The sequence below is a fragment of the Trematomus bernacchii genome, unplaced genomic scaffold, assembly GCF_902827165.1.
Source record: "Trematomus bernacchii unplaced genomic scaffold, fTreBer1.1, whole genome shotgun sequence".
In the NCBI taxonomy this organism is placed as follows: Eukaryota; Metazoa; Chordata; class Actinopteri; order Perciformes; family Nototheniidae; genus Trematomus; species Trematomus bernacchii.
Genome location: NW_022987564.1, coordinates 5,507,478 through 5,527,561, shown reverse-complemented (window position 1 = coordinate 5,527,561; position 20,084 = coordinate 5,507,478). Strand labels below are relative to the sequence as shown.

Here is a 20,084-nt window from a genome sequence, read left to right as displayed (position 1 = left end):
CTTGAATGTATTTTGTCATTTTATCTACACTGGAAATAACTTGTTAAAAAACAGTGCATACTGGGCATATCATATATTTCATTTACAGAGGTTTGAAGCTATAGCAGGTGTCACAGATTATAGCTTTACAACAATCAATATTATTGTGCTTTGTCGTAAAATACATAATTTGTTGTATAAAACTATACAACAAAAATAAATGGTGTAAAGGCTTTTGGCTGCTTAACGGAAATTAACCAAAGCCGGAAGTAGAAGGGAGGGAGTCCTCTTGCGCTGCATGTGTGTTCTCGGTGCTATCTTTTCTCTCAGCTCCCGTTTTGTGTGTGTTGGGGGGATGGGGCCGTGTCGAGGATGAGAGACTCAAAATATTTACCACTCGGCTAACTAAATATCTTTTTTTCTGAACTGGGCTTCCTCCTTCGGTCTTGTACATATATATACTTTTCGATCCCGCATGAGTTTGGGCGGAATTTGTCCTAAATAAAGTGGAGTATCTGTACGTCCACGACACACGCTTAAAAAGTCGACAAAATGTATTCCTCTACTGGAGGTAAGTGGTGCGGCTATCGTTAGCACCGGCTAAGTGATGCAGCTAGCGGCATTAACACGCTACTGGACGCTTTTAGCTGCTATGTTTACATTGATAGCACACATAATATTGTTTCCTAAAGCTAATTAGTTATAATAAAAACAACATATGCTTTTTAAAAGAATATGTCGCCCAGTCTTAAGTGAAGGCATTAGTAGCTTAGCTAGCGTGCAACAACAAGAAGCTCCTGTTAGCCACGTTAGCTTCAGCGGTGCCTCGTTTTCCCAACTTGTGGTTAGTTAGCTTCCCAATGTTATATCACGAAGTGTGATCGTGTAGCGTATATCTACTTAATACAGTATATATACTGATAGGAAATGGCTTTTATTTTTTACAAGTATCTTGCAGTTTTCCACTAAAGCACATAAGTAAAGCATTATTTAGCGGCCGACCATGCTATCTAATCTCATCAACAATCTTAGCTATGGTTAGCTAACAGTATCCAACTTCGATTTGGTAATTCCAGTCATGTTGCATCGTTTTTAACCACGATATTAAACAACAAATTGGTCTGTCTAATAAACTCAATACTCAAGATAGACTCAATGACATTGGTTATATAAAGAGTAGACGAGAAAGTAGACATGTGAAGTTTGGCCGAGGCTAGTTATAGTAACATTGTAGCAGTTGACACCCTTGGCAATGAGACTAATAATGTTAAAATAAGAGATAATAGCAATTTAATTTTCATGCCATTTGCATGTTATCCAGAGGATCAAGCAGCAAAAACAATTGCATCACTAAAATGTACGTTCTCTTCAATTTTATATTGTTTTAGGGGTCTTTGGTTGCTTTATATTACTAAAATATGAATATGCGTGTAGGATAAGGGTCTTTTTAGGAGAAAGGGAGGCTTCTGCAGAGTTGGATAGCCAGCTTGCTTAATGCCTTCTGTGTGCATATTGATAACAGTTTAGAGAAAGTCGCCCTTGATTGTGGACGACGGTGTTGTGAAAGAGATAAGAGGGCTAGACATGCTGTAATTAAGCAAGTGTATACAATGGAAGTATAGATGAGTGTTAATGCTGCCTCTTGTCACTTGCTCCATAAAGAAATGGGTCAATATAATTTGACAGTAAACTTATTTCTGTCATGCATTACCTAAATGTATATTTCTACAACTCTTCCTAACACCTTATTTTGTCCTCTGTAGCCACCGAGATGCAGGAGGCACCCCCCCGTTCCTCCGGGTCAACAGGCTCTGGTAAGCTTTTTCCCATATTTGATCTTCCAAGCCTTAAACAGGTCCCAGAATGGGTCCAGTTTAAGTGGAAACATCATGCCTTTTACACCATTCAAGCAGCCCAGTATATTTATTTGAATTACAATTTGACTTTCTGACTGAATACAAAGACATTTTCAAGAAATTGGACACCAAATTTGGCATTGATGAAGGCGTCGACGTTGTAGATATTCAATTTCCTCTCAATGCACCTCATTTCCGTGCTCTGAGTAGCAGTGCACTTTTACACACTAAAGGTTTAAATTATAGCCACCGTATGTTACAAGGTTATTTGGGTGTTATTCTGTTTGATTGGACGGACTGGGTCACAAAGATAAGGCACTGAGGGGCATTCAGGGGGAGCCCTGCCAGTCTCACTGTAATATCTGAAGTTGCAGATATGGAGCTTATTGGTTTGGCCTGTCTATCAAAGATGAAGGCTTAGTGTATCTTCTACAGGGTAATACACACAAATGGATGACACCATATTTATTTTATTCACAACTCAGATGGAATAACTTCTGCCTATCAAATTCTGAACAAAGATCTCCCTTCTTTTTGAAAAAAACAAAAACATTGGACCTTTTGAGTTTGCCTCATCACATATTTGATGACCTATAACTGTAGTTCAAGACATTTCCTGTTAACCAGTTAAAGAAAACTTGTAATCTCTGTTTTGATGTAGAATGAACAATTTCTGACTTTTTCTGATGCTGTGAAATGTTTAACAAATGTTTTGAAAACAATTGTTTGCATAATGAGTTATTTGAGAAACTGTGACATTAACTTTCTAGTCATTCTCTATCTATTTATGGGGTCACAACATACTAACTGGTACATTTCTGATGCCTGTGTAATGCGGTACTTACTTTGCAATTGCCACTTTCCCACTTTTGACCCCCCTGATTTAGACCCGCCATCCTCCCCAGTGCCAGAATATGTGTTCAAGCCACCATCTCGGCCAGACTTTGGCACCATGGGCAGGACCATCAAGCTCCAAGCCAACTTCTTCGAGATGGAAATCCCCAAACTGGAGGTTTACCATTATGACATCGACATTAAGCCTGAGAAATGCCCCAGGAGGGTCAACCGGTAGGTCTATTTGTACATGTGTATATTTCATCTGCTGCTCCTGGCACGTGGTAGACAATTTTTTTTAAATGTTATTTGTTTGTTTTATTTTGTCCTCAGTGAAATTGTGGAGCACATGGTCCAGCACTTTAAAACGCAGATCTTTGGTGATCGTAAGCCGGTGTACGACGGGAGGAAGAATCTGTACACTGCCATGCCTTTGCCCATAGGCAGAGACAAAGTATGTACCTGTTATGGACAACATGCAACAATAACATCTCCACTTTTGGAAAATTGCTTTATTTTCTTGCCCATTCACCACACAGGTGGAGCTTGAGGTTACCATTCCTGGTGAAGGCAAAGACCGCAGCTTCAAAGTTTCCATCAAGTGGGTCTCCTGCGTGAGCCTGCAGGCGCTGCACGAGGCTCTGGCCGGGCGGCTACCCAGCGTCCCCTTCGAGACCGTCCAAGCCTTGGATGTGGTCATGAGACATTTACCCTCTATGAGGTGAGTTTTTTTAAATGATTCAACGTGGCTTCATTTGTGGATGATTGTCCCTATAGAAGTTTTTGGCATATTTGTCATACATTTAAAATACATAGTGAGCCTTATGCCTGTTTTATGACCTATTTCACTTTTCTTTCATCAATTGTTTCTCAGAACATGTTAACCAGGCTTATCATCTCCTCTGTTACAGGTACACCCCTGTGGGCCGCTCTTTCTTCACCCCCTCAGAGGGATGTTCGAACCCCCTCGGTGGAGGCAGAGAGGTGTGGTTCGGCTTCCACCAGTCTGTCAGGCCTTCCCTTTGGAAAATGATGCTCAACATCGACGGTAACTTTCCTTTTTGATTGTGCACTTGTTGAATGAAGTTAAGATCTTTCTATGAATCTCACCTCTGTGTGCTTGTTTTGTTTTCAGTTTCTGCCACTGCATTCTACAAAGCCCAGCCTGTAATTGAGTTCATGTGTGAGGTCCTGGATTTCAAAAGCATTGAAGAACAACAGAAGCCCTTAACAGACTCCCAACGAGTGAAATTTACAAAGGAAATCAAAGGTGAGAAAATCTCCAAAGCTCACATTGTTGTGGCTATTAAAGTTTTTCTTTCTCAATCTTTAAGTTTGTTTTTAAATTCGGTTCAATGTGATTTCCAGGCCTGAAGGTGGAGATCACTCACTGTGGGCAGATGAAGAGGAAGTACAGAGTGTGCAACGTGACCAGAAGACCAGCCAGCCACCAAACGTAAGAGAGCTCTTCTATCTCATCTTTGTTCACATTAAATCATTAAAATATATATGATAGTAACAGTTCTGTCAGTGCTACTGTATATATTTCAAACATGCTGAGTGTTTAATTAGCTATTAACCCGGTCTTTGCTCACTGGGCTCCATTAGTGCAATCGACTGATCAGTCTAGAAGATTTTATTGGCTTTTTTTGTTATTGCCCACGTGATTTGCTGTGTTTTACCTAATTTTCTGTTGTGTTCTTCCCTCAGGTTCCCCCTGCAGCAGGAAAATGGCCAAACTATTGAATGCACAGTAGCACAGTACTTCAAAGACAAGTACAAGCTCATCCTGAGATACCCCCACCTCCCGTGTCTTCAGGTGGGACAGGAGCAGAAGCACACCTACCTACCTCTAGAGGTGAGCACCACTAAACTCCTTAACTTACTAACTTTACCCGCTTGCTGTGGATGTTCCCCTTTTTTTAATCCTGTCATGTTTTATGTGGGTCCTCTCCAGGTGTGTAACATAGTGGCAGGACAGCGCTGCATCAAAAAGCTGACAGACAATCAGACCTCCACTATGATTCGTGCCACAGCCCGATCGGCCCCAGACCGTCAGGACGAGATCAGTAAATTGGTACGTCATTTTCCTCTAAGTGTCACGTACACAATATTCCAATAATAAGTCCAAACTCAGGAGAAAATAATTTAAATTGGTAGCAGCCAAAGAGAAGACCAAAAATCATTGTGTTTTTAATATTTTTCAAGATTCAGCAGCTGCGTGGCCTGTTTCTTGTACTATTTTCAAAAATAGGCCTAGGTGAGATAAGGGAAAGTTGCTGCATATGTTGCCAAGTTTTTAGCAACGACTCAGAGGTGTTTGCTGATTGGCTACTGTAGTAGAAAGCTCATTCTATAGTACCATAGTTTTGAGTCATAATAGTTATGTACATTAGATATCTTCTGCATTAGATTGATAGCAACATTGCCCACAGAGCCACATTGAGTATTATGCTTAGAGAATTGGGCTTATTGGAAATGAGAATAAACAATATTTGTGAATGTTTTTGAAAAATGATTGAAATGTCTTTGAGACACTTTGAACCTGTAGTGTCAAACTTAGCTTAACTTTTATGAAATACTGAAGCCAGTCATCTTTTTAATTATCTGGCTTGTTGTTGTTTTTCTTCAGATGAGGAGTGCCAACTTCAACAACGACCCTTACGTTCGTGAGTTTGGAGTGATGGTGAGGGACGAGATGACAGAAGTGAACGGCCGTGTCCTCCAAGCACCTTCCATTCTGTACGGAGGCAGGGTATGTCGATCTCCTGTTTGATGTGTTACGTCATATGTGTAATTGGAATGTTTTTCTGTACAGTGACTAGCACTATAATAATAAGGCTAGTGTCATTCCAATGTTCAGAACAAAGCAATAGCCACACCGATCCAGGGAGTCTGGGACATGAGGAACAAGCAGTTCCACACCGGCATCGAGATCAAAGTGTGGGCCATCGCCTGCTTCGCCCCTCAGAGACAGTGCACTGAACTCCTGCTCAAGTAAGTGAGACTTTCATGGCTTGATAAGAGTGAATGCATAATGTAAGGCACCTTTTTATAATAGGAATGGACAAACGAGGATACATTGAGCCATGAGCTGTAGTTTCAGACGTTGCAGTCGGAGCAGAGAAACGACACACAGCTGTCTTCTCTGATTTGTGTCTCATTTGGGTCTTACACAACTGGTATGACAGCGCAGTTTAGAGTCTTTCGCTGTATGGCCCCCTGAGGACCAAAGTATTTCAGCTCTACAGGGGCGTAACCGAGCATGATTATGTACAGCTGTGCCATTCTTTTACAATGCCTTTGCCAATTTAATTTGTGGACTTATACAGGGTGAGTTCAGGCGTTATGTCAGTGTTGATGCAGATGTTTGAATGTGCACAACCTAAAGGTCCTATTGCAGGGCTATTCAATTAGTTTGGAATGGGGGCCGGTTGGTGAAAATGTTCCAAAGCAAGGGGCCGGGAAAAAGATGGCTTGAAATATGAGCAATCATATTAAGAGCTTCAGATACAGTAAATACTACAACAGCATAGTGGAGTGCATATATTGTGTTTAATTCAATCAAACAACATAGCCCCAAGGCCTTTATAGATCTAAATGGCAAGTTCAGAACTCAGTAGGCCTACATGTGAAGCTAATTTAACCATCAACATCATTTCATTTGATTTAATTTAGGTGAAATGATCTAATCATTCACGCAGAGATGCAATAAATGACAGGAGTTGTCACTACAGTAGCTAGTAGGTGGGTTCGAAACCCGAGCCCGCAGACGTTTTCAGGCAATGTCTTCCCCTCTATCTCTCAATTGAACACCCTCTCTGGAATAAAGGCACTCTGGCCCTAAAATAAAAATAAAAATACAAATGTGATTACTTTTTAACATTATACTCAAAGGGCAAATATCACCCCGGGGCCGGATTTGGCCCGCGGGCCGCCAATTGAATAGCCCTGTCCTATTGTATCTGGCTTTGGTCTTTTTAGATATGTAGTGCTTTAATAATAAATAAAAAACAAGCTATACACAAGGAAGCTCAGAGGCTGTTTTTACTCAACTTTCAGGAAATGCAACTACTTATTTACCTAAACTGCTAAACCTCACCGAACTGTCAATAAACACTTCCCTCCTCTCTCAGAGCATTCACAGATCAGCTGAGGAAGATCTCCAGGGACGCAGGGATGCCCATCCAGGGCCAGCCTTGCTTCTGTAAATACGCCCAGGGAGCGGACAGCGTGGAGCCCATGTTCAGACACCTCAAGTACACTTACCAGGGCCTCCAGCTGGTGGTGGTCATCCTCCCGGGAAAGACTCCTGTCTACGGTGAGGGGTCCACTCATGCAGTCTGTTTTAGTGCTGCATGATTTGTATTACTGTATAAGAGATACGGTGAAATCCTGACTGGCAGCAACACCCATAATCAAAATACTAGCTCTTAAACAACTTGCTGCAAACTGAACGTCTTATTGATTTTAACAGATTTAGGTTTGTCCTCACTTATGGCTGCTAATTAGGATTATTTTAGATCATGATTCATCAGACTTATTTATCTAACTCAGATTGATGTAAAGTCACCGTTATTAGCAGTGATTGATCAGTATACATGCACACACCTTATGTGATGCACCAGAGCAGGAACAGAAAACATCTGTGTTTATAAGATCACGTTTAATTAAATTATATGTATTTATTGTAATGTGTGCAGCTGAGGTGAAGCGTGTCGGGGACACAGTTCTTGGCATGGCCACGCAGTGTGTGCAGGTGAAGAATGTTCAGAAGACGACGCCTCAGACCCTCTCCAACCTCTGTCTGAAGATCAACGTCAAGCTGGGCGGAGTCAATAACATCCTCCTCCCGCAGGGCAGGTTAGTGAAGATGCTACTGATTAAACCTAGAAATGATCTATGTATATATCTTCAGATCGTGGCACTCGTATGGTATGCATATTTTGAAAAGATACATTTTTCTTTTGTCTAAACTCTGCGTTCTTGCTCCAGGCCGTTGGTCTTCCAGCAGCCTGTCATCTTCCTTGGTGCAGATGTGACTCATCCTCCTGCAGGAGATGGGAAAAAGCCTTCTATTGCTGCTGTAAGTAACACTCAATAACTTGCAATCTACTTTTCATAAAATAGTTTATTGGGGTGTAATGCAAGCTCCAAAATCCCAGATAATCATGGAGCTCTTTCAACTCATTGTTTAATGACAGAAAATGTATGTTATGGCAGAGCCTGGGCTGCTCCTTTCACGTGATACTAACATATATTTCCTATACAGGTGGTTGGTAGTATGGATGCCCATCCCAGCAGATACTGTGCCACAGTGCGGGTGCAGCAGCACCGCCAGGACATCATCCAGGACCTGGCCACCATGGTGAGGGAGCTGCTCATCCAATTCTACAAGTCCACCCGCTTCAAGCCCACCAGAATCATCTACTACCGCGACGGCATCTCTGAAGGCCAGTTCAACCAGGTGATACACATATCAGGGCTGATGCACAGAAAACTGTGAAATATCAGAAGATATAGACCAATCGCAGAGCTAAGTGTAACGGTAATTCTTGTGTTTTGGTCAGTGTAAATCTAGTACATTTAGTTAGGTACATTCAAACATCATCTATGCAGCTTTTCATCTGATAATCTTGAATACCTCTTGAGTCGCAGGTCCTTCAGCATGAGCTGCTGGCGATCCGGGAGGCTTGCATCAAACTGGAGAAGGACTACCAGCCGGGCATCACCTTTGTGGTCGTGCAGAAGAGACATCACACGAGACTCTTCTGTATGGACAGAAACGAGAGGGTCAGTATTGAGTCATTGGTTGGAATAGGAATTTTGTCAGATTTGTAACGAACTTAATTTACACAAAAGAGAAAGCATACAAGTTTGAGACTAAAGTTATGCAATATGTTGGTACTTAGTTACGGCTACCTTCTAAAAGTGAACCAGCAGTGGAAACATATGTTTGCCATGCACAGTTGGCACAAAGCCAGCTGCCACAGGTGTTAGTGTACTCTCTCACGCGATGCTCCTATATTGGGGACAGTGGGTAATCCTTAGCCATTTAGTGGCACGAGCACGGCATTAGCAGTTAAAGCCCTACTTGGAAATGCCATGTCCATATTTCAATATGGATGTTCCATATTTTTAAAGTGTGCATGGATCACAATTTTATGCAGTGTCTTTTATTTCCTACAAAATTAAGTTTATTTTCCAAACATGTAGGGAAACCCTCCTCACTCACTAAAGCATATCTGTGTGGATTTTTGCAGGTTGGGAAGAGTGGCAACATTCCTGCAGGCACCACAGTGGACACCAAAATCACTCACCCATCAGAGTTTGACTTCTACCTTTGCAGTCACGCTGGCATTCAGGTAAGAGCTGTAACTGAACAAAGATGTGCCTGTGAAGTATTCTATGGAAAGGTATAACATTTTGAGGGGCAATTTAAATTGATTATGCATGAACGCCTGTCGTCTGATCGCTGTTTGCAGGGTACCAGTAGGCCGTCTCATTACCACGTGCTCTGGGACGACAACCACTTCTCTGCAGATGAACTGCAGGTCCTGACCTATCAGCTTTGCCACACCTATGTGCGCTGCACCCGCTCAGTCTCCATCCCAGCACCAGCTTACTACGCCCATCTGGTGGCTTTCAGAGCTCGCTATCACTTGGTGGACAAAGAGCACGACAGGTGAGAGCAGCACTTTCTGTCCATTCATCCTGATAACTTATGTCTGTTTTGGACAATTTAGCTTTTGATAGCTTTATTCAAGAAAAAGGTGCAAAATGACATGTAATACAAAATGCAAAGGATCTTTTAGTGGCATTAACCTATGTATCTTAAATTAAAATGTTGACTGATCGATCACAAATATTCTCGGTGATTAACATGGTAACCGTTGACATCCCTATTTCTGTTAAATCTCTCCCAGATCAAAAGTTAATGAAAACCCTGAAAAAAATTGTTTATTCTTGTCCGTAATTTTTTTTTCTTCCTGTTCCAGTGCGGAGGGCAGTCATACATCGGGCCAGAGTAACGGGCGGGACCAACAGGCCTTGGCTAAGGCCGTGCAGATCCACCAGGACACGCTGCGCACCATGTACTTTGCCTGAGAGCAGACAGCCCCAGGTTGGCGTGGGTGAGACCCCACTGATGGAACACACTAGCCCTCGCTGTCTCACTGTCAGCTGTAGATACAGTGGCTTCACATAGTGATCCCTACCATACTGACCTGTCAGTGACCCACACGTCTACAATTGTACTTCAGCCCCGGACCCACCCAAATTAAGCCAGCGATTAGACTGTAAGATGCTAAAGCATCCCTCTTTCTTGGGGTTTGTGTTGAAAGGGGTTTTATTTTCATGTTGTGCATAAGTGTGTGTCTATTATTTGTGAAAATAAGTATGGAAGCAAAAGGACAAGTTTGTACACTGATAGAAAAAAACTACACTTTTTAGACCAATGGGCCGTATCATTTTACATTAGGTTATTTATCATTTGGAAGAAGCCGTTTACCCTCTTTCTCCTGCTTCTATAGTTTGTTAGGGTTTTGGTGCTTGAAGGGAGAAGGATCAAATTCATCAAAAGATAAATGGGAGGGGGGGGGAGGGGCTGGTAAATATGATATGCCTAAAGAGTTGCCCCTCTAAGAAACATTATTTATCAGCCAATCAAAGCAAAGTGCACTGACCAGACTGGGTTCTTCAATCAGGACAAAAGTACTTAATATATCGGGGGTTATGTGTGATTTTTCACATACGGCACTATGTGATGAGAAGTGCCATTCGAGACCACCTTTCTGTTGTCATTTCTGTGGGAACCTTGAAATATGACGCCCACATCTGCGGGGGTTTCAGTATTTTTCTTTGATGGACACAGATGACCAGTTAATGCCAAATCTGGTGACAATTCATTTACTACAACCCTTGGACCAACACTTTTCAGTTTATTCTAAGGGGTTCAGTGTTTAGATCCAACAATTAAAAACAGCAATTATATCTGCCTCTCTTCTTAGGCTAAACTGACGTCACAAGTAACACTAGTGTTCCCATGCCGACTGTTTTGGGACCGGTTCCCAAAAAGGATACCTTTCTGATGTAGCCTGAGCCGTGTTTGTAAAAGACACATGATTTAGAAATCAACGTAGAGGGGAACTTGATAAAATCCTTTTTTGTCTGTTTTTATAGTCTAACTTAATTTCAATCAGTTTTGTAATAATTATGCATGTAGCTGACTCATGTTTTAGACATTTAGGCATTTGTGATAAATGTATTTTTTTCTTTCCTTTTTACACATTAACCCTACTTGTATGTTTTATTGTATATAGCAGCAGGATAGTGTTTTCTGCAGTTTCTTTGTCAGGGCGGGATATTTGTGTGGCGTCTCGATATCCAGGCATTCGGTACATTGGTGTGAAAGCTGCATTATGTAGGAGTAAAACTGATTGGAATTCCCCTAAAAAATATCGTTTGCTCCATGAACTAAGAGCAGTTGTCGCACAAAAGCTTGGGTTTTATGCAAATGACTTTTTGTGAGTCTTTATATGATATGTTGGTAATAAGGTATATTTTGAATAAGCTTTCAGTTGAGGATGCTGAAAATATAGAGATTTTTTTTTTTAATTGCCCACGTAGTCTAAATTAACACTGTCTATTTGTATAAAGATAATAAATGTTCTCTTGCCTTCTAAGACTGTTACGGTCTTACTAATAATTCTATACAACATCCCATCTAAGTTTTACTACTAAGTTAAGCTCGCAGAGGTTCGCATAGTGTTGATTGGACGCGAGTAGTCTATATTTTCTAACTATGCATCATTTTTAACCAAGACATTTAGCAGTGGGCTGTCTCACATACATGTGTGTCGTTTATAGGGGTAGATAATCAGGGTTTTTTTTGTTGTCGTTTTTTAGCATGTTGCATTTAGTAGCGTTTCTTAGTGCTTATCAGCATCTTCATGCCTTTCTAACGGGATGAAGCATTTGTGGTCATTTGTAGATTTTATAGCCTAAAAACTTGTTGTATCCTTTGTAACACAAAGTCTTTCTTAGCCAAACAAGATTACAAACTTTTACATGATTTGATATTCAAAACACATGGAAGCACAAAAAGGACACCTTGGATTCAGGTGCTAGAAGTTTTCACTGTAAGACACCTTAAATCCTCACTGGACTGGTCAACAAGACTTTTTATCAACAAAAAAAAAAAGATACTTCATCATGTTGAGGATCTTTTCTCTCCCTTTGACGACGTCTCCGTTTTACCCTTTTTACTCATAACCTGTAAAACAACTCGAAATCCGACTGACTGTGTTTGTGGGGCATTCTGAAAATCATGTACTTACTGTTATGATGTCAATATTGTTCTTATCGGTGCTGGTCTCAACATGTACATTTGGATGCACTTTTGATAGCAGAACGTCGGTATGACTTCTATAGATGTATGTTCCTCAATGGAAGCAGGGGGCTCGGCCATATTGCGTGACACTGGTGTAATTGTATGGAAATGGCCGTGTGTTCTACCTCTTGTTACCTGTTTTAGTGTTATGGTAACATCACACTGCTGGCCATTTCTGTATAATTACCCCTGCTATCTATCTAATTGGCATTGTTTGAGTCTTGCATTGACAGTAGAGGTTTTAAACGCTTGGTGTGCATGGCGCTTTATCAGTTTATGTAGTAGGGTGACATTTTATTTCATATTTTACTCAAACTGATAATAGAGAATGTGTTCCTTTTACGGGCGTTGAGCTGTACGACCAAATTCTTGAAGTGTGTTTGTATTCACACACAGCTTTCCCTTTTTTATTTTTCCTTTTTTATTCTATGCACCTGGTAAATGAGACTTCTTTTTTTTTTTCACACCTTAATTTCCGACAAATGCAAAGCCCACATCAGCTTTGACCACTGCGTATTCTTGAGTTGGAGAAATTGTAAATGCGCCTGAGCGGTGCTGTTAGTCTGACTGTTAGAGTTGCTTGCAAACTAAAAACCAATAGAGGAAACCACACGCTTACATCCATGTGACAATAGGATTGTAAGCTATGGTATTCAGGAAAGCTTTCATTAGTTAAAAATCAAATGCCAACATGAATTGAACATTTCTTGTAATCTTGCATTCTGATTTATGGAGACAGAAGAAAGCCTTGGTGTTGGGTCTGTGAATGGAAATGTCAATGTCATTGTGTAGAAAGTTGGAAAGTGTCCCAAATGATAGAGTGCTGAAACTCTGAACATCAAGTAGTCTTTATAGGAGACGGCTTTGTACTCGTTGTTACTGCTTCTTTCCCGTTAGACATGACCTATACCAGCACCTTAAAATGACAGATCAGAACGGCATTGCTTTTTCCGAAGATTAAATTCAAACATTTGACAATGTTGTTTTTGTACTAAACAAGAATGGACTTTTGTAGCTGTTGCATCATTAAAGAGTGTTTATCAGGTGGCAGACTGGCAGCTGTTTTTTTATTTACAAAGGAGCAGTTTTCTAAAATACAAGAGGCGTATCCAACAGGCTTCAGAGCCTCAGTGTGCGCTCTTAAGAAAGCCAAGCCTGCTCATCAAGATGGATTCTACCTAGCTAACCAGCATTCAACATGTCGTCTTGGAGAAATATCCTAAAGCCTTTTTTAAATGTTAAAAAAAAAGCAGAGTGAAGCTTGTAGGTGCTTTGCCTTTGTACAGTGACGGGGAAGAAAGGTGCTTTTATGCAAAACAACATAACTGACAGGTGTTGAAAAGAGCCGACTAGCTACGGACCGAGGCTTGGATCCCAAAGTGCTGCGAGGATGACGAGTAGTTTGACACGTTCACAATGAATAGAAAAAATAAAGGCCTCTTTGTGTGTCAGACCCCAACATAAACTATACATATCAAGATTCTGAAGAGGCGTTTTACATACATCTGCTTGATCATGATGAGCTAAGTCAATAATATGTTTTGAACAAGCAAATGAACACAACAGCCTGGATGAATGTGGCACTGCTTTATGTTTAAAGGTGCCGAGGTTAATGCCCGGCTGGCAACCCTAATGACATCACTTCACCTCAGTTACACTGTTTTTGTGTCCAGGACAAAGCAGGTTGTAGAAGTGGCTGGTTTGTAAGATAAATTGCATATCATCAGTTAATATTAATCTTTTTTTATTTGTAAGTATGTTCAACTATAGGGCCGAACGGCTGAGGTGAAGTTCCTCCAATTGGAACGATCAGCCTGTTTGCTTTTGAATGGTCTTGGAATAAAATAATGCTCGACAACCTATAAATCTGTTTATTCCAAACTACGACCCTATGTATAGTAACGTCTCTCTCTGCCTCTCATCCGTCTCTTGTAGAGAAATTATTCCTGACATAAAGACACCTCTTGTAGAGTAGAACCTATTTTCTTAGCTCCAAATATTAACAATGAATGTACTTAGAGCCTGTGTGGTCTGTAATATCATAGAGGCTGTCCATCCAGTACATTTATACTCATGTTTGCCTCTTGTGTACAGCCTTTTTCGTTTGGGTGTTTCTCTCTTATTTATAGGATATAATAATAGCAGAAAGTATTATGTTCTTTCTTTTAATATTTCATTTATTAAGATATCGCCCACATCACAGCTGGTATCGTTCATCTTGTCACTGAGGAGGTATACAGGTCTACAGTTGCGATGTTTGCTACTGTAGTTTTAGCAGACAGCGTTTCTCTATTTCCGGCGTCACGCTTGTGTGAGTTGCTGTAACATAAGAGTTGTGTGTGTATATATGATGGTTGCTTTGATGTGTGATCTTGTTTGCTGTTAGTTTTCGGCTTCTGCTTTATCCCCTCGGTCTGATATTCCTTTCAAAATCCTCCCGAGATCAGCTCACTAACTCATCAGCGCAGGGCCACTTGTTGAGTGTTGCTTGTGTTCCTTACTTTTGCTAATTGTATGACACAGCCGTTTTTTATAAATTTTAAAAAGTACATTTGATCACATACATGGCATCGGCTGGCTTCAGCAAGCCTACTTTTCCTCTTGTTCCTTGACAGACAGTCATTATCATGCCAATGTCCACACCATTACCTGCAGCCATGTGACACTGGGGTGGGTCTTCGCAGTTAAACTTGACCTATATCATTGTTTTTATCTACACGTCTAAATTATTGAGCACACATTTTAAATGAGCTACTGGTAGACCTGAGAGAAGAAGCCACATGTCCACCGATCGCAGCTACGTTTCATTTTGGTGGTTTCGCTTGGTTTTTATTCCCATTACCAACTTAGCAGCTTTGTGTGGTTTACAAACATTATACCTGCTAAACATTATTAGCATCATCATTGTTAGCATATTAGCTGATGTTAGTATTCAGCCCTACAAACTGCAATGCTAAAGTTCAGCCTCAAAGAGCTACCAACATGCCTCCAGAGTCTTTTCCATGTTTCAGTAACATATTGAAAACAGATTTGCATCTGCATTAATTCTGATCAATGGGGTACAAATGATTTGATTACGGTTCACAGTGTGACATCGTGTCCTTATGTTGTAACTGTCAGGCATCAAGTCATGACAATCCATCGTCAGTGTGTGTATATAGGCATGTATGGACATTAACAAGTGACTTTATAGCCTCATAGACAACAAACTAAATGGGTTGGAGTAAGGATGGGAGCCATTGATCTCTAGCAGGTGTAAGCTAGCTAAAATGTGCGCTAGCTGCGACCGTTGGACCGCGTGTCTGTAGAGTAGAACTGTTACTGAGCTTCACCAAACCAATGCCATCCAGCTGACTTACATGTATCCAATGCAAGACTCATGGGTATTTTTGTATTTTCAAAGCATTTCTAGTCTTCAGAATGACTTGGCTTTTTATTTACCAACTTGAAAAAAAAAGAAACTACCTCAGAGCAGTGTCGGGTGCTAGCTAATATTAGCCCTCATTTATAATAATGGTAACAAAAATCAAAAAAATAGTTGTGACCAAACCAATACAAGCCAATATTGTGTGAGAGCACTGCTCTTTTCTTGAACCTTAATAAATGGAAAACCAAGTGATCGTGTTTGACTGGTTGGTTGCTTTAGTTGGTTACATTCTAGGGGACCACTTTTTTGTAATTGGGAGACTAATTGTTTCATGCAAGTCAAACTAAAAAAACTACCGAGCACAACCTGGGACTCGTGGGGAAGTAAAGTGAAATCATGACTGGAGCATAAAGTAATTACATCACTACGACAATGCGTCGGCCATATTGAGGAATGTTTGTAGTGGCGGTGTTATGGAAATATGTATGTACAGCAATAATGTTGGTGCGTGGGCTGTGGATTGTGGGTAATTAGTCTTTACAGCAGTCTGTCTTCTGAATGCAGGTCAAGGCAATGTTCAATGGACTGAGTTAGCAGGACAACACTTTGCAAATAGGTCATTTAATTTGTCTCAATATTAGGAACTAGCTTCTCCTGTTTTACCAGTGTTAAAATAATTAGGTTTCATACTGGATATAGCCACTCCACGTTATTAAATATCTACTTTTCCCTGCCGTGTTAACCCAGTACTGCAATAAAACCTGGATCCCTGTTTTTTTACTCTCTTCATTTCCGCTTCTCTTACAATATGCCAAACTCAACGCTGTTTTTATTAGGGTTATAAGATGTAGTTTTTGCATGCAACAATTCACAAAGGGAATATACACATACTTTACAATGTAGCAGAACATTGTAGGCTTCAGCGAAAGGTACAAGGAGGCTGTGCGGCCATTAACTGCAGATTTTTGTGATTCAGTCTAAAAACATTCGGTGTGTTTGTTCGTAATCGTTCTATGTGTGCCTTTTTGTCGGATCTCTCTCTTCTCCATCTGCCCCAACATTGGGTTTGTGAGTCCTTTTTTATAGGTTTGACAAAATCTGCTGCGTCACATATACAAAACAATTTTTAATTATCCTGCAACCTTGCGTGTAGATGCTGCATAGAACGATCAGTATTTGTGTGTATGCACTTTCAAAGCAGTCTCAAAAAGAAATGAGGTTGGGCGGAAAGTAAAAAAAGAAACTGACGAGGTATTTTATGCTATCAATAGGAATTATAAGGAATATGATTTTGAAGAGCTTTTCTAAAAAGGTTGATATATCTATATATATTCATGGAGTACCTCATAAGCCTGATATATGCTGCATTGACTTTTTTTCTGTAGTGTACTTCATATTGTCCAATAACATTTTAATTTGTTCCCCCTTTTGGGAGGTTTGAATGTCACGACAGGCTGTGCACACGCCGCAACCAGTAAATCTGATTCTCTTGAAACAAAAGAGTATGTTTGTGGCCAAATGATAACGTGTCATTTATGCAATTTCTACGCAAATCTCATAATCTCACTTGTAGCCACATCATATTTCTGTGTCTTTTTGTTTGTATGTGTAGCCAAAAAAAAATGGGGTTTAGTTGAGGAAAGCGCACACCAAGCGTCCTGCGAGGCTCTGTGGTTTGACACAACTGTTGACTCAGGTATTGTCGTGAAAAAGGGCTGAATCTGCTGACTGTGTCCCCGTCCCAAACCTCCCCCTTCTGCACCTTTGTCTTAAAAATAGCCTTAGATCTACACGTGAGGTTCCTATTTGGCCTTAAAAGTTGAACAAATTATGCACTACAAATTCACAGACTTGACAGAGAGCTCGATTCCCGTTCAGACACGTTTCTTGAAGAGTTTGCGTCGCGTCATTGTTATCTACCTCCTATGAATGTAGGGGCTGTCCTGGAGTTGTAGTGGAATGCAAAACTTTTCTCGCTCATTTAAGAAAGACAGAGGACAATCTGTAGTTTCTTTTAACAAATATAAAATGTATTGCCCTATTCATTCATACGTAGATTCCAGGACACTCCATTTTTCTTGTTTTTTCCCCTCATTGGCCATGTTCATTTTATACCTTTTTTATTCTCATTGTAAGCCATGACGGAGAAGCAAAGTGACCAAAGTCTCTTGGCGCAGGCAGCGCTGCACAGCTGTGTGAATTCAAACCTCCCTTCATTTGTGTTATTCTGAGCTCGTTTTGAGTTGTCTATTTTATTTGTTTCTATCTCTTTCTCCTCCCTTATTTAAACCACGACATGCCAAAACTGAATTTGCTGTCATTCCTGTTCTGGTTGGGGTCTTTATGTTGCTGATTTTAATTTGTTCACATCCACTGCTAAGCTCCTCGTTTCTTGTTGTTGTAAAAGGTGTAAGCTTTGATTTCTATTTTACATTTCCTTATTTTTGTTAACAATTTATGCTTACAGAACACAAGATATGCTGTAAACCCTGTTAGGACATAATGTGAATACGTATCACTTAATATAGTTCACTATTTGGCTTGACTGTAAGTTGCGTTAATTAATAAAAATGTTTTAAAAGTTTTCCTGATGTGGCTTGTCTGTTTAATCATTTGATATGTGTATGCTCAGATTGAATGATTGTATTATCATTGAAATGCACAATAAGCCTTTTTCACAGATTTGACTCATAGTAGGAATTCACAGGTGTTTCTCATCATACTAACGATGTGTCACAGTCAGCCAGTATGCACAAACCAAAAGCCTGAAACAGCTAAATTAAGCATAATTAACTCATTTAATTTTCCCATTTACTTTTTTTGACAAGACTAAATATAATATTCTTTGAGATTTTAAATGGCTGAATATTAACAAATACCAATGGAAAATTGCAAATTGCTGTTTTATAATTTATAGTCAAGTTGCACTTTTGACTCTCAAAACTACATTTTTACCAAACATTGTTAACCATTTTGCATGCACGGTACAATTGTCTGTCACCATTTATTTTTGTTAAAATTAAGAGATTTCACGTATGCTAATGTGTAGATTAAAGGCAGTGTCTCTAATTTGACAAGTAACATTTATCAGATTATATTACATGTTAGACGCTTTTATCCAAAGCTCAATACTGTTGGCAATCCCCACAGGAGCAATTTGGGGTGAAGTGTCTTGCCCAGGGACACAACGACATGCTGACTGAACCTGTGCTCCCCTGATCCGAACACCGACGCACAATTCCACTGCGCCACAGCCGCTCAGATAATCTCAAACCCCTTTTCTTGTATCAGAATTGCAATGGAGCAGATGTGATAGTTCTTAATTGTATTAAGCGCTGCATTACTTGATATTAGGATTAAAGCCATTAAGTCTTTTCACCCAAATTAAACTTGTTCTCACGTACCGTCTAGTTTTTGTAGCAATGCAGAAAGCTGTGGCTTTATTTAGTTAGCCTCTGACACAATGCCAATATAGTAGCCTCAGCCTTATTTCACAGACTCGTTAGCGTTATTAGTAACACCTGTGTTCATCCTACTGTGACAAGTCAAGATAATGCTGTGAAAAAAAGCCAACTGAGAGGAATCTATTTTCATTCAGCCTCAGGGTGGCTCCTACAGTAACATTATCTTCAATTATCCCCAAAATGTCAAGATTCTGTTTAAAATAATAGATTTATCATTTCATTTATATTAACTGTTAAGGCTGGATGTTATTGATTGCAACTGTTTTGATACCTTCATTAAAGATTCGACACCCCAAACATTAATAAGGTTAAATAGAAATACAGCAATATGTCAGCTATTCAAATCATACACACATGGAAATTGTGTGTTTTTGTGAAGTGTATTCAAGTGTTGTCATTAGCTTGATACAAATGTAAACCACCAGTTATAGTATGGCAAGGATTATTTAAATGTCATTAAGGTCTGCCCATTTGACTAGTGTCAATTTTAAATGTTTTTCATTGCATGGCCTCAGATCTACTTCATAGTAAACAAGTCTCTTCACTCAGGTGTTTTTCCACAGCCCCTGAAAACTGCAGTCATTAAACCGCTCAGTAATGAACAATAAACAGGCCAATATCAAACCTGCCATTTCTAGGTAAAATCAAATAACTGTTTCGATGTGTTCCAGTCAGGCTTTCGACCAAACCACAGCACTGAGACTGCTCTTGTAAAGACAGTGGCAGAACTTCAGTGTTAGTATTATTAGATCTCAGTGCTGCGTTTGACACTGTTGACCACAACATATTACTAGACCGACTGGAAAACTGGGTGGGACTTTTGGCAACAGTTCTAAATTGGTTTGAATCCTACTTAAAGGACAGAAACAACTTTGTTTCCATAGGTAAATACACATCTTAGTTGACAAATATGACATGTGGGGTTCCTCAAGGCTCCATCTTGGGGCCTCTTCTCTTTAACATCTACATGCTACCACTGGCTCATATAATGAAAAACAACAAAATAAGTTACCATAGCTATGCGGATGACACCCAAATGTACATAACCGTTTCACCAGGAGACTATTCTCCAATTAAAACACTGAGTAAGTGCATTGAACAAATCAATGACTGGATGTGTCAGAACTTTCTCCAATTAAACAAAGATAAAACTGAGGTAATGGTTTTTGGAGCCAAGGCAGAACGTATAAAAG

The 20,084-nt window shown here is 40.1% G+C and overlaps 1 protein-coding gene across 4 annotated transcripts; it reads left to right on the top strand.

Moving 5' to 3' along the window:
* Positions 1-303: 303 nt before the first annotated feature.
* Positions 304-18,012, top strand: ago2 (argonaute RISC catalytic component 2). Of its 4 annotated transcripts, none has more exons than XM_034125261.1 (20): positions 304-550; positions 1,743-1,793; positions 2,708-2,903; positions 3,003-3,123; positions 3,209-3,390; positions 3,581-3,717; positions 3,805-3,939; positions 4,038-4,125; positions 4,380-4,527; positions 4,627-4,746; positions 5,302-5,424; positions 5,533-5,666; positions 6,806-6,990; positions 7,373-7,532; positions 7,665-7,755; positions 7,942-8,136; positions 8,328-8,462; positions 8,933-9,034; positions 9,155-9,354; positions 9,668-18,012. In XM_034125261.1, exons 1-20 carry the CDS (start codon positions 532-534, stop codon positions 9,774-9,776), a joined length of 2,631 nt encoding a protein of 876 aa, XP_033981152.1. In that variant the 5' UTR covers positions 304-531; the 3' UTR covers positions 9,777-18,012. The 4 variants fall into 4 exon arrangements, with proteins under 4 accessions (XP_033981152.1, XP_033981151.1, XP_033981150.1 ...); XM_034125260.1 differs by having other exon boundaries at positions 8,322-8,462; XM_034125259.1 differs by having other exon boundaries at positions 5,515-5,666.
* Positions 18,013-20,084: the final 2,072 nt, after the last annotated feature.